The sequence below is a fragment of the Hyla sarda genome, chromosome 2, assembly GCF_029499605.1.
Source record: "Hyla sarda isolate aHylSar1 chromosome 2, aHylSar1.hap1, whole genome shotgun sequence".
Taxonomy (NCBI): Eukaryota; Metazoa; Chordata; class Amphibia; order Anura; family Hylidae; genus Hyla; species Hyla sarda.
Window position 1 is genome coordinate 308384695 of NC_079190.1, and position 12966 is coordinate 308397660.

General features: G+C 44.2%; 1 protein-coding gene across 1 annotated transcript in view; it reads right to left on the minus strand.

Moving 5' to 3' along the window:
• Positions 1-5464: 5464 nt before the first annotated feature.
• The window catches only part of TAF11 (TATA-box binding protein associated factor 11), a 75502-nt gene continuing 68000 nt past the window's right edge, over positions 5465-12966 (minus strand). Inside the window, exon 5 of the mRNA XM_056557662.1 lies at positions 5465-5773. Coding sequence (XP_056413637.1) covers positions 5643-5773 — 131 coding nt within the window. The 3' untranslated portion in view covers positions 5465-5642. The remainder of the gene's footprint in view (positions 5774-12966) is intronic.

Below are 12966 nucleotides of genomic sequence, written 5' to 3' on the forward strand. Positions count from 1 at the left end.
TGTCCCTAAACAAAAAAATAAAAATTAAGAAGAGACCAGGTCTGGAGAACTCCAGACCTGTATCTGCCTCCTACAGACACTAAGATAAAACTGATAGCTCAGAGCATGTAGGCCGGGTATACCCTGCTGGGAGGGGCTGACTTTCCTTTGTTGCCTAGTGTCAGCAGCATATACCCACCGTCTCTGTATCCCCCAATGGAGCTGAACAAGAAACTTCTACTCCCAGCATGCCCGGACAGCCTTTGGTTGCCTGGGCATGCTGGAAGTTTTAGGTTTGCAACAGCTGGAAGCACCCTGGTTGGGAAACACTGATATATATAAAAATATTTGTATATGTATATGTATATATAAAAAAGATATCTAATATGCACAATTACTTGTATGAAAAAAATACATACGTGTGTATATGTATTTTTATTCAAATATATGTGTGTATATGTAATGTATATATACAACCCATATATATTGTTTTAGTACATCTTTATTGGGGAGATCTCTCTATCTATATACACTAAGTAGCAGTGTTTGCCAACAAGGGTGCCTTCACCTGTTTAAAAACTTCAACTCCACACATGCACAGATAGACTTAGACTTTTTGGGAATGCTGGGAGTTGTAGTTTCGGAACAGACGGAGGCACCCATTTTGTGAATTATTGCTATATAATACAGCACATGAAAGCAGGATGGGAATGGTTGCTTAGTAACATTCTGAGTGTTGGGGCTGGTCAGGTGACTGGGGCAGAAAATGGCAGTTAGGAGGAAGTGAGCAGCAGCAAAGAATGCTGGAACCTGTAGTTTATAGACAGTGTGCATGGAAGGGAACAAGCAGGAGGGCAAAAAGGTCTATTAGAGCCCATGAACAGAGCGCTTTAAAGCCGGTGGTAGCAGCAGCCAGGACCCAGGGTTAATGCCGGGCACCGCCGATTGGGCTGATGCACAGCATTAACCCTTTAAATGCCGCAAAGTTGATCGCGGTGTCTAAAATCAAAAGTTAAATGTCTCGGCAGCTCAGCGGAGCTGATCGGCAAAATCGCAATGTCCTGATCAGCTAACTGGACTGCAGAAGGGTCCTCGCCTACCTCCTTGCTGTCCGATCTGTGATCTGATGCTCAGCAGGCTGGAGCATCAGAGCACCAATAACACTGATCGATCAATGCTACAGTGGGGATCAAAAGTTTGGGCACCCCAGGTAAAAATTTGTATTAATGTGCATAAAGAAGCCAAAGAAAGATGGAAATAAAATCTAACTTTTGTTGACATATTATAAGAATGTCTAATCTGTAATTTGATGCCTTTTGGAGATTTTTCCATCATTTACACTTTCAAAATAACAGAAAACAAAAAAATGGCGTCTGCAAAAGTTTGGGCACCCTGCAGAGTTAATATCTTGTACTGCCCTCTTTGCAAGTATCACAGCTTGTAAATGCTTTTTGTAGCCAGCCAAGAGTCTTTCAATTCTTGTTTGAGGTATCTTTGCCCATTCTTCCTAACAAAAGTCTGCCAGTTCTTTGAGATTTCTGGGCTGTGTCGCACACTGCTCCTTTAACCCCTTAAGGACTCAGGGTTTTTCAGTTTTTGCACTTTCGTTTTTTCCTCCTTACCTTCTAAAAATCATAACCCTTTCAATTTTCCACCTAAAAATCCATATTATGGCTTATTTTTTGCGTCGCCAATTCTACTTTGCAGTGAGTCATTTTACCAAAAAATGCACGGCGAAACGGAAAAAAAAATCATTGTGCGACAAAATCGAACCAACGACATTTTGTAACTTTTGGCAGTGCATATTTTGGTAAAAATTACACCTTATTATTCTGTAGGTCCATACTGTTAATGATACCCTACTTATATAGGTTTGATTTTGTCGCACTTCTGGAAAAAAATCATAACTACATGCAGGAAAATTTATACGTTTAAAAATGTCATCTTCTGACCCCTATAACTTTATTTTTACACGTACAGGGCGGTATGAGGACTCATTTTTTGCGCCGTGATCTGAAGTTTTTATCGGTATGATTTTTGTTTTGATCCGACTTTTTGATCACTTTTTATTCATTTTTTTAATGGTATAAAAAGTGACCAAAATACGCTTTTTTGGACTTTGGAATTTTTTTGCGCGTACGCCATTGACCGTGCGGTTTAATTAATGATATATTTTTATAGTTCGGACATTTACGCACGCGGCGATACCACATGTTTATTTATTTATTTATTTTTACATGGTTTTATTTTTTTTATGGGAAAAGGGGGGTGATTCAAACTTTTATTAGGGAAGGGGTTAAATGACCTTTATTAACACTTTTTTTTTTTTTAATTTTTTGCAGTGTTATAGGTCCCATAGGGACCTATAACACTGCACACACTGATCTCCTATGCTGATCACAGGCGTGTATTAACACGCCTGTGATCAGCGTTATCGGCGCTTGACTGCTCCTGCCTGGATCTCAGGCTCGGAGCAGTCATTCGTCGATCGGACACCGAGGAGGAAGGTAAGGGCCCTCCCGGTGTCCGATCAGCTGTTCAGGACGCCGCGATTTCACCGCGGTGGTCCCGAACAGCCCGACTGAGCAGCCGGGTCACTTTCAGTTTCACTTTAGAAGCGGCGGTCAGCTTTCACCGCCGCTACTAAAGGGTTAATACCGCACATCGCCGCGATCGTCGATGTGTGGTATTAGCCGCGGGTCCCGGCCATTGATGAGCGCCGGGACCGACGCGATATGATGCAGGATCGCGGCGCGATCCCGCTTCATATCGCGGGAGCCGGCGCAGGACGTAAATATACGTCCTGCGTCGTTAAGGTGTTAAAGGTCTATCCTTAGATTTTCAATTATGTTGAGGTCAGGAGATTGTGAAAAAAAAATGCCTGATGAAGCTGCTTAGGCAGCGAAACACATTGCATTCTGGGTAAATAAACACCTTGTCCATCACCTACCTGCTTGGTCTGTGTCCAGCGCCACGTTGAGCCGGCGTCTCTATTGAAGCTGCTTACTCGTATGGGAGATTGTGAAGGCCATGGATTTCGAGGTGTGTTTAGGATCATTATCCATTTGTAAAAGCCATCCTCTCTTTAACTTCAGCTTTTTCACAGATGGCATCAAGTTAGCATCCAAAATTTGCCGAAATGTTATTGAATCCATTTTTCCTTCTACTCGTGAGATGTTCCCTGTGCCAATGGCTGCAATACAACCCCAAAGCATGATTGATCCACCCCCACACTTAACAGTTGGACAGAGGTTCTTTTCATTATATTCTGTTCCCCTTCTCCAAACGTAGCTTTGCTCATTACGGCCAAAAAGTTAAATTTTAACCTCATCGGTCCACAGAACTTGTTTCCAAAATGCATCAGGCTTGTCTATACGTTCATTTGCAAAGTTAAAACGCTGATTTTTGTGGTGAGGACGTAGAAGAGGTTTTCTTCTGATGACTCTACCATGAAGACCATATTTGTACAAGTATCTCTTTATAGTGGAATAGTGTACCTCATCTCTAGTGTCTGTCAGATCTTTTTGGAGGGATTATGCAGTCAAACGTGGGTTTTGAATTGTTTTTCTCACAATCCTGCAAGCTGTTCTGTCTGATATTTTTCCTGGTCTTCCAGATTTGCTTTAACTTCCACTGTTCCTGATGACTGCCATTTCTTAATTACATTCCGAACAGAGGATATTGACATCTTTAACAAGATATTGCTATCTTCTTGTAGCCTTCTCCAGCTTTGTGAGAATTGACATTCAGGCTCAGCATCTCCGCATGCTCATCGATATCACCCAGCTGAGTAAGCAGGGCTTTCAGGCTTGAGTCAAACATGCACAAACGCCATCATGCACTGTAGAGGAGGCAGGGAGCATCTTTAGCTCTTTCAATAGATCAAATTTCATGTTGTTTTCTTCCTGTTACAGTATGAGCTCTGTTAGGTCATTTTCACATAAACCTGTATTTCGAACATGAAATGGACACTGTAGCCCAGACTTAGGAATCTAAGTGTTGCAAACATGTTGGTTGCGATAAAGAAAAGTAAATAAAATCAGTTTGTTGTTTTTTATTTCAAAACAATATACACATTTTTTGGAGGGGGAAAAAAAAAAAGTCACAAGTCATCTATAAGAATACCTAGGGTTTGCAAAGATTTTGTACATTATGTACGATGTACATTTATTTGTGGGTGAAAAAATGCTGTCCTTGCAGCTTTTGACAGTGTGTCTCTGTACAAAGACAAAATACAGTGTAGGCAGGACAAACAGGGCTTTGTGCAGGCTCCTGACCTGTCAATCAACCTACTAAGTGTGTGCTGAAAGTGTGTCACAGAGCCTCAGTGCCCTGTTTGTCCGCCCACACTTTTATTTTGTCTCCACACATGCAATAGCTGCAGGGACAAGACAGCATTTTTTTTCACCCCAAAAATACACATTTTTTTAAATAATCATTATTACAAATATGCCTATAGGCCCAGATTTATAAAACTGAGAAAAAAAAATAGACTGATTTTCACAATTTTTTCTCTCTCAGTTTGTTAAATCTGGGCAATAATGTTATCTACATTATATAATTCTTTTGCAAATGACAGGGCACTTTAATGTGAATGTTTACAAAGCTATATACAGTAATGTTACTTTCACTGCTCATTCTCACCTATATGTCTACACGTGGTGGAATCTCCAGTAGTTAAATGGCATGTCTGGGCAAAACACAAAACTTTTATCTCTCACTTCCGCACCAATATAATAAAGCCCCCTGCTCACTTCATTGGCCGAGGCATGACAATGAAATATCTGTTCATTGGATTTGGGTCAATTCTAAAACATGGAAGTACCAAACAGCAAAACTCTGTCATACCTGCGTTTGCGTGGGGGCGAGGAAGCCAAGTGTTTTTATTCTACTTACCTTCTCCCTGCCCAGATTTTAAAATGAATGTTTTGGCTAGACAAACCGTTTAAGGCTGGGTTCACATCACGTTTTCTCCCATACGGGAGCGCATACGGCGTGGGGGGGGGGGGGGGGGGAAGCTAAAACCTCGCGCTCCCGTATGCCTTCGTATGCACTCCCGTTTGTCATTCATTTCAATGAGCCGACCGGAGTGAAACGTTCGGTCGGCTCATTTTTGCACTGTATGCGCTTTTTCCCCGGACCTAAAACTGTGGTCAACCACGGTTTTAGGACCGGTTGTAAAAGCGCATACAGCACAAAAATGAGCCGAGCGGACCGAACGTTTCACTCCGGCTGGCTCATTGAAATGAATGACATACGGGAGCGCATATGAAGGCATACGGGAGCACGAGGTTTTAGCTCCCCCTGCCGTATGTGCTCCCGTATGGGAGAAAACGTAGTGTGAACCCACCCTAACTATTATATAAATCTGTGGCTTACTGTATCTTCTCTTTAGAGTAGGTGTAGTATCACAATTTAAGGTCTTAATGGTGACAAAAAATAAATAAAAGATTAAAATATTGGCTATAATGACACCAAACATGGCCACTGTCTATGAAGAGAAATTTATTCCTTACAACACTTTATAAAGACAAAGAAAAGTTACTAGAAGTTTGCACCATACCCATGGAAGGGCACTTTCTTCTGCAGCATCTATATGTTGCAATGCTCACTACATACATTCTTATCCATGTCACATTCCAGTTGAAAACAATCTTATTATACTAGTTAAACATGATCTTCTTGTACTTGGAATCTGGGATCTGCCCCCTATATTTCAGTCTCCTGAGTGCTTCCCTCATGTGCCGAGGCTGCAGAGGAGGGCTTTCTCCCCACTTTTCACACACATCCAGAGCTGAAAAGATGCAAACAAAGCAGTCATAGTTTATGCATCTATACACATCTGCAGGCAATCTTGATAGCTTCTATTGTATATATGTAAGATTGAGAATTACCAGATTATTGTTTTCATTGATTACATATATGTCAATTAAAGGGGTACTCCGCCCCTGGCATCTTATCCCCAAACCAAAGGATAGGGGATAAGATGTTAGATCGCCGCGGTCCCGCTGCTGGGGACCCCCGGGATCGCCACTGCGGCACCCCGCCATCATTACTGCACAGAGAGAGTTCGCTCTGTGCGTAATGACGGGCGATACAGGGGCCGGAGCAGCGTGACGTCATGGCTCCGCCCCTCATGACATCACGGCCCGTCGCCTTAATGCAAGTCTATGGCAGGGGGCGTGACGACCGCCACGCCCCCTCCCATAGACTTGTATTGACGGGGCGGGGCGTGACGTCACGAGGGGCGGAGTCATGACGCAACGATGCTCCGGCCCCTGTATTGCTCGTCATTACGTGCAGAGCGATCTCGCTCTGCGCAGTAATGATAGCGGGGTGCTGCAGCAGCGATCCCCGGGGTCCCCAGCAGCGGGACCCCGGCGATCTGACATCTTGGATAGGGGATAAGATGTCTAGGGGCGGAGTACCCCTTTAAAGGGGTGCTCCGGGGAGGGGGAAATGCCTCAAAGCCACCACAATACATGTTCTGTGTCTCCTGTAGTTATCCATGTGGTTTTGGCAGCAGGGAGATTTATCATCGTTGCTTTGGTAAGCGAGTTCTGTAGGCATTTTTTTTCTTGCTTTTGCTTATGTATGACACATTTAATAAACTATCACAGGGGGTTGATAAATTTGGCTCACATAAGCAAAAACCAATAAAATCACTTTTAAATACCATTTTATTTTAGCACACAAGCAAAAACCAATAAATGACTTCAGAAAACCAATTTGTAACCCCACCTCTAGTCGCAGCTGTGAAAAAAAAATCTGATATATATATGCATGTTTATTACATTTAACCCCTTAGAGACTCAGCGTTTTTCCGTTTTTGCATTTTCATTTTTTCTTCATCACCTTCTAAAAATCATAACGCTTTCAATTTTGCACATAAAATTCCATATTATGGCTTATTTTTTGTGCCACCAATTCTACTTTGCAGTGACATCAGTCATTTTACCAAAACATCCACGGTGAAACAGAAAAAAAAATGAATTGTTCGACAAAATTTAAGAAAAAATTTCATTTTGTAACTTTTGGGGGCTTCCGTTTCTACGCAGTAAATTTTTTGGTAAAAATAACACCTTATTTTTATTCTGTAGGTCCATATGGTTAAAATGATACCCTACTTATGTAGGTTTGATTTTGTCATACTTCGGAAAAAAATCATAACTACATGCAGGAAAATGTATACGTTTAAAATAGTCATCTTCTGACCCCTATAACTTATTTTTCATGGGGTGTTCATTAGCCCCATAAAGAGGACATAGAAAAGCATGGGGTTTGTACAGAACACGAACATCACTGTATGAACCCAGTGCATTTCTATGTAAGCGTTCATACAGGGACGTAGAAATGCACAGGGTTCATACAGGGACATAGAAATGCTCGGTGTTCATACAGGGAAGAAAAAATGCAAGGGGTTCGTACAGGGAAACAGAAATGCACGGGGCTCGTATAGGGAAGCAGAAATGCACGTGTTCATACAGTGGTCTTCATGTCAGAGTTCATTGCACAGCAGCTTCAAGAGAAAATCATGTCAGGAGGGACGTACAGGAGCACAAACATACAGGCGAAATAACACAGAGGCATGTACATTGTTCATCCAGGAGAAATCGAGAAGGAGGAGTAAACGGATTTTGGTGGCGGCCAACAGATGAAATCTTCACTTGCAGAATACTGCGAGGAGTTTTCGATTAAATCATTAACCTGTCTAGGAACAAGGGCGCACAGGTACGCCCTTGCGTCCGGGGACTTAAAAGAAAACTGTCAGCTTTCTCCCCCCGCACTAACCAGCGGTACTGGCCGGTAGTGCGGGGGACGCTGATCAGTTAGATCCTTACCGTGCCCGGATCCGCCGTGCAGTTCGGCTTTAATCTTCTATTATCAGTATATTTAAATGAGGTGCTAACTGGCACTCTGACATCAGTGTCGGGATGCAGTGCCGCCCAGCTCATCAATATTCCTCCCCTGCCTCTTCTCTCCGCTCTGTAATGAAGAGAGTTGGGAGGAATATTGATGAGCTGATGTCAGAGTGCCAGTTAGCACCTCATTTGAATATACCCATAAATAGTAGATTAAGGCCGATCGGCCAGGCGGATCCAGGCACGGTAAGGATCAAACTGATCAGCGTCCCCCGCACTACCAGCCAGTACCGCTGGTTATTGCGGGGGAAGAAAGCTGACAGTTTTCCTTTAAGGACGAAGGGCGTACCAATACGGCTTCGGCATTTCCTGTTCACCAAGGTAAACGGGTGGTGAACGATTTCAGCAGGTATCCCGTGCCAACGCCTGAGGTCCTCAATTCAGACCAGCGATTTTCAGCTATTTTGGGTCATACAGGTCTCCTGTGACCTGGAAAATAAGGGTGATTGGGGCTATCCAAGACAGCTACGATCACCCTGAAGGGATAGGAGTGAGGTGGCAGGGGTGCCACCCCTCCTATCCCTGCTATTGGTTAGTCAGAAGCGACTGACTACAATAGCAGATCGAGTGGCGGCGGAGGTCCCTTACCAATTGCGGGCAGCTATCCTTCTCTAGGTGTGGCGGGCGGCGATCCTGCTTGCGACGGGAGCCAGGAGGTGATTAGTTGCCTAGGAACATCTGGAGGGCCACAGTTTGGAGACCACTGTGCAGTGGTCTCAAAATTTTAGCCCTCCAGATCTTGTAAAACTACAATTCCCAGCATGCCCAGACAGCCTCCAGGCATTTGCACGGGATGCCTGCTGAACAATTTTTACCGGTGGTGAATGGAAATGCCGAGGATGTACCGGTACGCTCTTGGTCCTTAAGTCCCCTGACACAAGGGCGTACCTGTACGCCCTTGGTCCAAAACAGGTGATTGATTTAATCTAAAACTCCATTCACAGAATTCTGCAATTGAAGATTTCATGTGGCGGCCGCTGCCAAAATCCGTTTTCTCCTCCTCCTTGATTTCTCCTGGATGACAATGTACATGCTACTGTGTTCTTTCTCCTGTATGTTTGTGCTCCTGACATGATTTTCTCTGGAAGCTGCTGTGCAATGAACGCTGACATGAAGACCACTCGTGAACCTCGTGCATTTATGCTTCCCTGTATGAACCCCGAGCATTTACTGTATGCTTCTCTGTATGAACCCTGTGTATTTCTGCTTCCCTGTATAAATCCCATGCATTTACTGTATGCTTCTCTGTATGAACCCTGTGCATTTACTGTAAGCTTCCCTGTATGAGCCCCATGCATGTATGCTTCTCTGTATGAACCCTGTGCACTTCTGCTCCCCTGTATGAACCCCGTGCACTTCTGCTCCCCTGTATGAACCCCGTGCATTTCTGCTCCCCTGTATGAACCCCGTGCACTTCTGCTCCCCTGTATGAACCCCGTGCACTTCTGCTCCCCTGTACGAACCCCGTGCACTTCTGCTTCCCTGTACGAACCCCGTGCACTTCTGCTCCCCTGTACGAACCCCGGGCACTTCTGCTTCCCCTGTACGAACCCCGGGCACTTCTGCTTCCCCTGTACGAACTCCGGGCATTTCTGCTTCCCCTGTACGAACCCCGGGCACTTCTGCTTCCCCTGTACGAACCCCAGGCATTTCTGCTTCCCCCTGTACGAGCCCCGGGCATTTCTGCTTCCCTGTACGAGCCCCGTGCATTTCTGCTTCCCTGTACGAGCCCCGTGCATTTCTGCTTCCCTGTACGAGCCCCGTGCATTTCTGCTTTCCTGTACGAGCCCCGTGCATTTGTGCTTCCCTGTACGAGCCCCGTGCTTTTCTGCTTGCCTGTACGAGCCCCGTGCTTTTCTGCTTCCCTGTATGAACACCGTGCTTTTCTGCTTCCCTGTATGAACACCATGCTTTTCTGCTTCCCTGTATGAACATCTGGGTATTAATAACATGTATGCGTCGTATGTCTTAGGGGATTAAACTGGCAGAGTCACTGGTAGAGAAGGATCTGGGTGTACTTGTAGATCACAGACTACAGAATAGCATGCAATGTCAGGCTGCTGCTTCCAAAGCCAGCAGGATATTGTCATGTATCAAAAGAGGCAAGACTCAAAAGACAGGGACATAATACTTCCCCTTTATAAAGCATTGGTACGGCCTCACCTGGAATATGCTGTTCAGTTTTGGTCGTCTGTCCATAAAAGGGACACTGCGGAGCTGGAAAGGGTGCAGAGACGTGCGACTAAACTAATATGGGGCATGGAACATCTTAGCTATGAGGAGCGATTAAAGGAGTTACAATTGTTTAATCTTGAGAAGAGACGTTTAAGGGGGGATATGATAAACGTATATAAATGGCCCATACAAAAAATATGGAGAAAAACTGTTCCAGGTTAAACCCCCCCCAAAGGACGAGGGGGCACTCCCTCCGTCTGGAGAAGAAACGCTTTAGTCTAAAGGGGCGACACGCCTTCTTTACCATAAGAACTGTGAATTTATGGAACAGTCTACCTCAGGAACTGGTCACAGCAGGAACAATTAATAGCTTTAAAACAGGGTTAGGCTGGGTTCACACTACGTTTTTCAACTAAGGTTCCCGCATACGTTTTCTATCAAAAACCGTATGGGGGAAAAAACGGATGGAACAGTATGGGAAAAAGTAAACCGTATGGGTTTTTAAACAGTATACTGTTTTTAAAAGTGCATACTGTTCCGTCCGTTTTTGTAGAAAAAAAACCCATACGTTTTTGAAAATTTTGTCCATTTTTAATGGGAGGGGTCTTGGGTGGGGACTTTAGGATTCAAATGCGCATGTGCAAAGTAAAAACGTATACGTTTTTCCCGTATGGAACCGTATACATGTGCGTTTCCCATTGACGTCCATGTTAAAAAAAACGTATGCAGTTGCAGTACGGTTTTTAAACCGGAGTCAAAACCGTGGTTGACCACGATTTTGTCTCCGGTTTAAAAACCGTACTGCAACCGCATACGTTTTTTTAACATGGACGTCAATGGGAAACGCACATGTATACGGTTCCATACGGGAAAAACGTATACGTTTTTACTTTGCACATGCGCATTTGAATCCTAAAGTCCCCACCCAAGACCCCTCCCATTAAAAATGGACAAAATTTTCAAAAACGTATGGGTTTTTTTCTACAAAAAGGGACGGAACAGTATGCACTTTTAAAAACAGTATACTGTTTAAAAACCCATACGGTTTACTTTTTCCCATACTGTTCCATCCGTTTTTTCCCCCATACGGTTTTTGATAGAAAACGTATGCGGGAACCTTAGTTGAAAAACGTAGTGTGAACCCAGCCTTAGATACATTCCTGGAACATAACAACATTAGTGCTTATGCAGAATTCTAAAACTACATCCCTTCCCCTTCCCTTCAATTCCCTGGTTGGACTTGATGGACGTATGTCTTTTTTCAACCATACTAACTATGTAACTATGTAACACCATGCATTTCTATGTCCCTGTATGAACCCTGTGCATTCCTATGTCCCTGTATGAACGCTGACATAGAAATGAACAGGGTTCATACAGTGATGTTCATGTCCTGTACAAACCCCATGCATTTCTATGTCCTCTTTATGGGGCTAATGAACACCCCATGAAAAAGCAAAAACTAGCCCGTGCAGTTTGTCCTCCCTCTTGCAGCCTGAGGAAACCTGCGTTATACACAGCTTTATACACAGCCCACTAATATAACTCAGTCCTGGTTAAGATACACTGGAATGTACACACAATAGGGACTACAACACAGGCAGAGCTCAGGGAGGAGATGAGGGGCCGTGTACGTCCTCTCTCTCCCCTTCTGTGTTCTTTCTCCCGTGCAGACCTGCGTCCTCCAAAGTCACAGCAGGGGGAGGGGAGATGAGGGGGGCATGTACATCCCCTCTCCCCCTGCTCTGCCCCCCCCCCCCCCCCCCAATCTCTAGCTTCGGAAATCTTTGTAAAGCTGAGGGGAGGAGCGGACGAAAATCAGCACGGACGCAAATTTCCACCTCACACCAGCACTAAAGAATTTCATCTTCCTGTTCGTGCCTGTCAAGGTCCTAAATATGAGAGGAGGTGGGTGGGTGGGTGTATGTATGTGTATATATAACAAAATTTGTAGACGCACACACCAGGATCTTCCAACCAGGGGGCCTCCAGCTGCTGCAAAACTACAACTCCAAGCATGCCGGACAGCCTTTGGCTGTCCAAGCATGCTGGGACTTGTAGTTTCGCAACAGCTGGAGTCACGCTGGTTGGAAAACCCTGATATATACCCCATGCATGTGAGGGATACTCTAGTACCCTGTTGGTAGAGGTTTAAATAAAGACTTTAAAGGTTGTCCAGCCGATTTAACCCTGCATGGGAGGGGAGAGAGGTTCCGGCGGCTAATGACAGCCGGGACCCTGGGCTAATAGCGTGCAGCACCGATCGTTGTGCCGCGCGCTATTAACCCTTTAGACACAGTGTTCAAAGCTGATTGCCGCGTCTAAAATGAAAGTGAAAGAGAAATAGAGATGTCCCGATCAGCTAGAACGCGAGCGGAGGTCCCCTCACCTGCCTCAGTCACATCCGATTGGCGATTGATTGCTCAAGCCTAGATCTCAGGCTTGGAACAATCAACCACAGATTACACTGATCTTTGCAGTTTCAATGCACGGCAATGATCTGTGTATGAGATCGGTATGTGCAGTGAAATAGCCACCAGGGGAGCTATAACACTGCAAAAAAAATCAATAAAAAAAATAAAAATAAAAAAAGTTCATAAAAATCATTTAACCCCTTCCTTAATCAAAGTAATAATCACCCCCCTTTTCCCATAAAAAAAACTGTGTAAATAAAAATAAACATAAGTGGTATCGCCGCATGTGGAAATGTCCAAACTATAAAAATATATCTTTAATTAAACCACATGGTCAATGGCATATGCGTAAAACAATTCCAAATTACAAAACAGTGTATTTTTGGTCACTTTTTAGAACATGAAAACATTTATAAAAAGCGATCAAAAAGTCCGATCAATATAAAAATGGTACCGATCATGGTGCAAAAAATGAG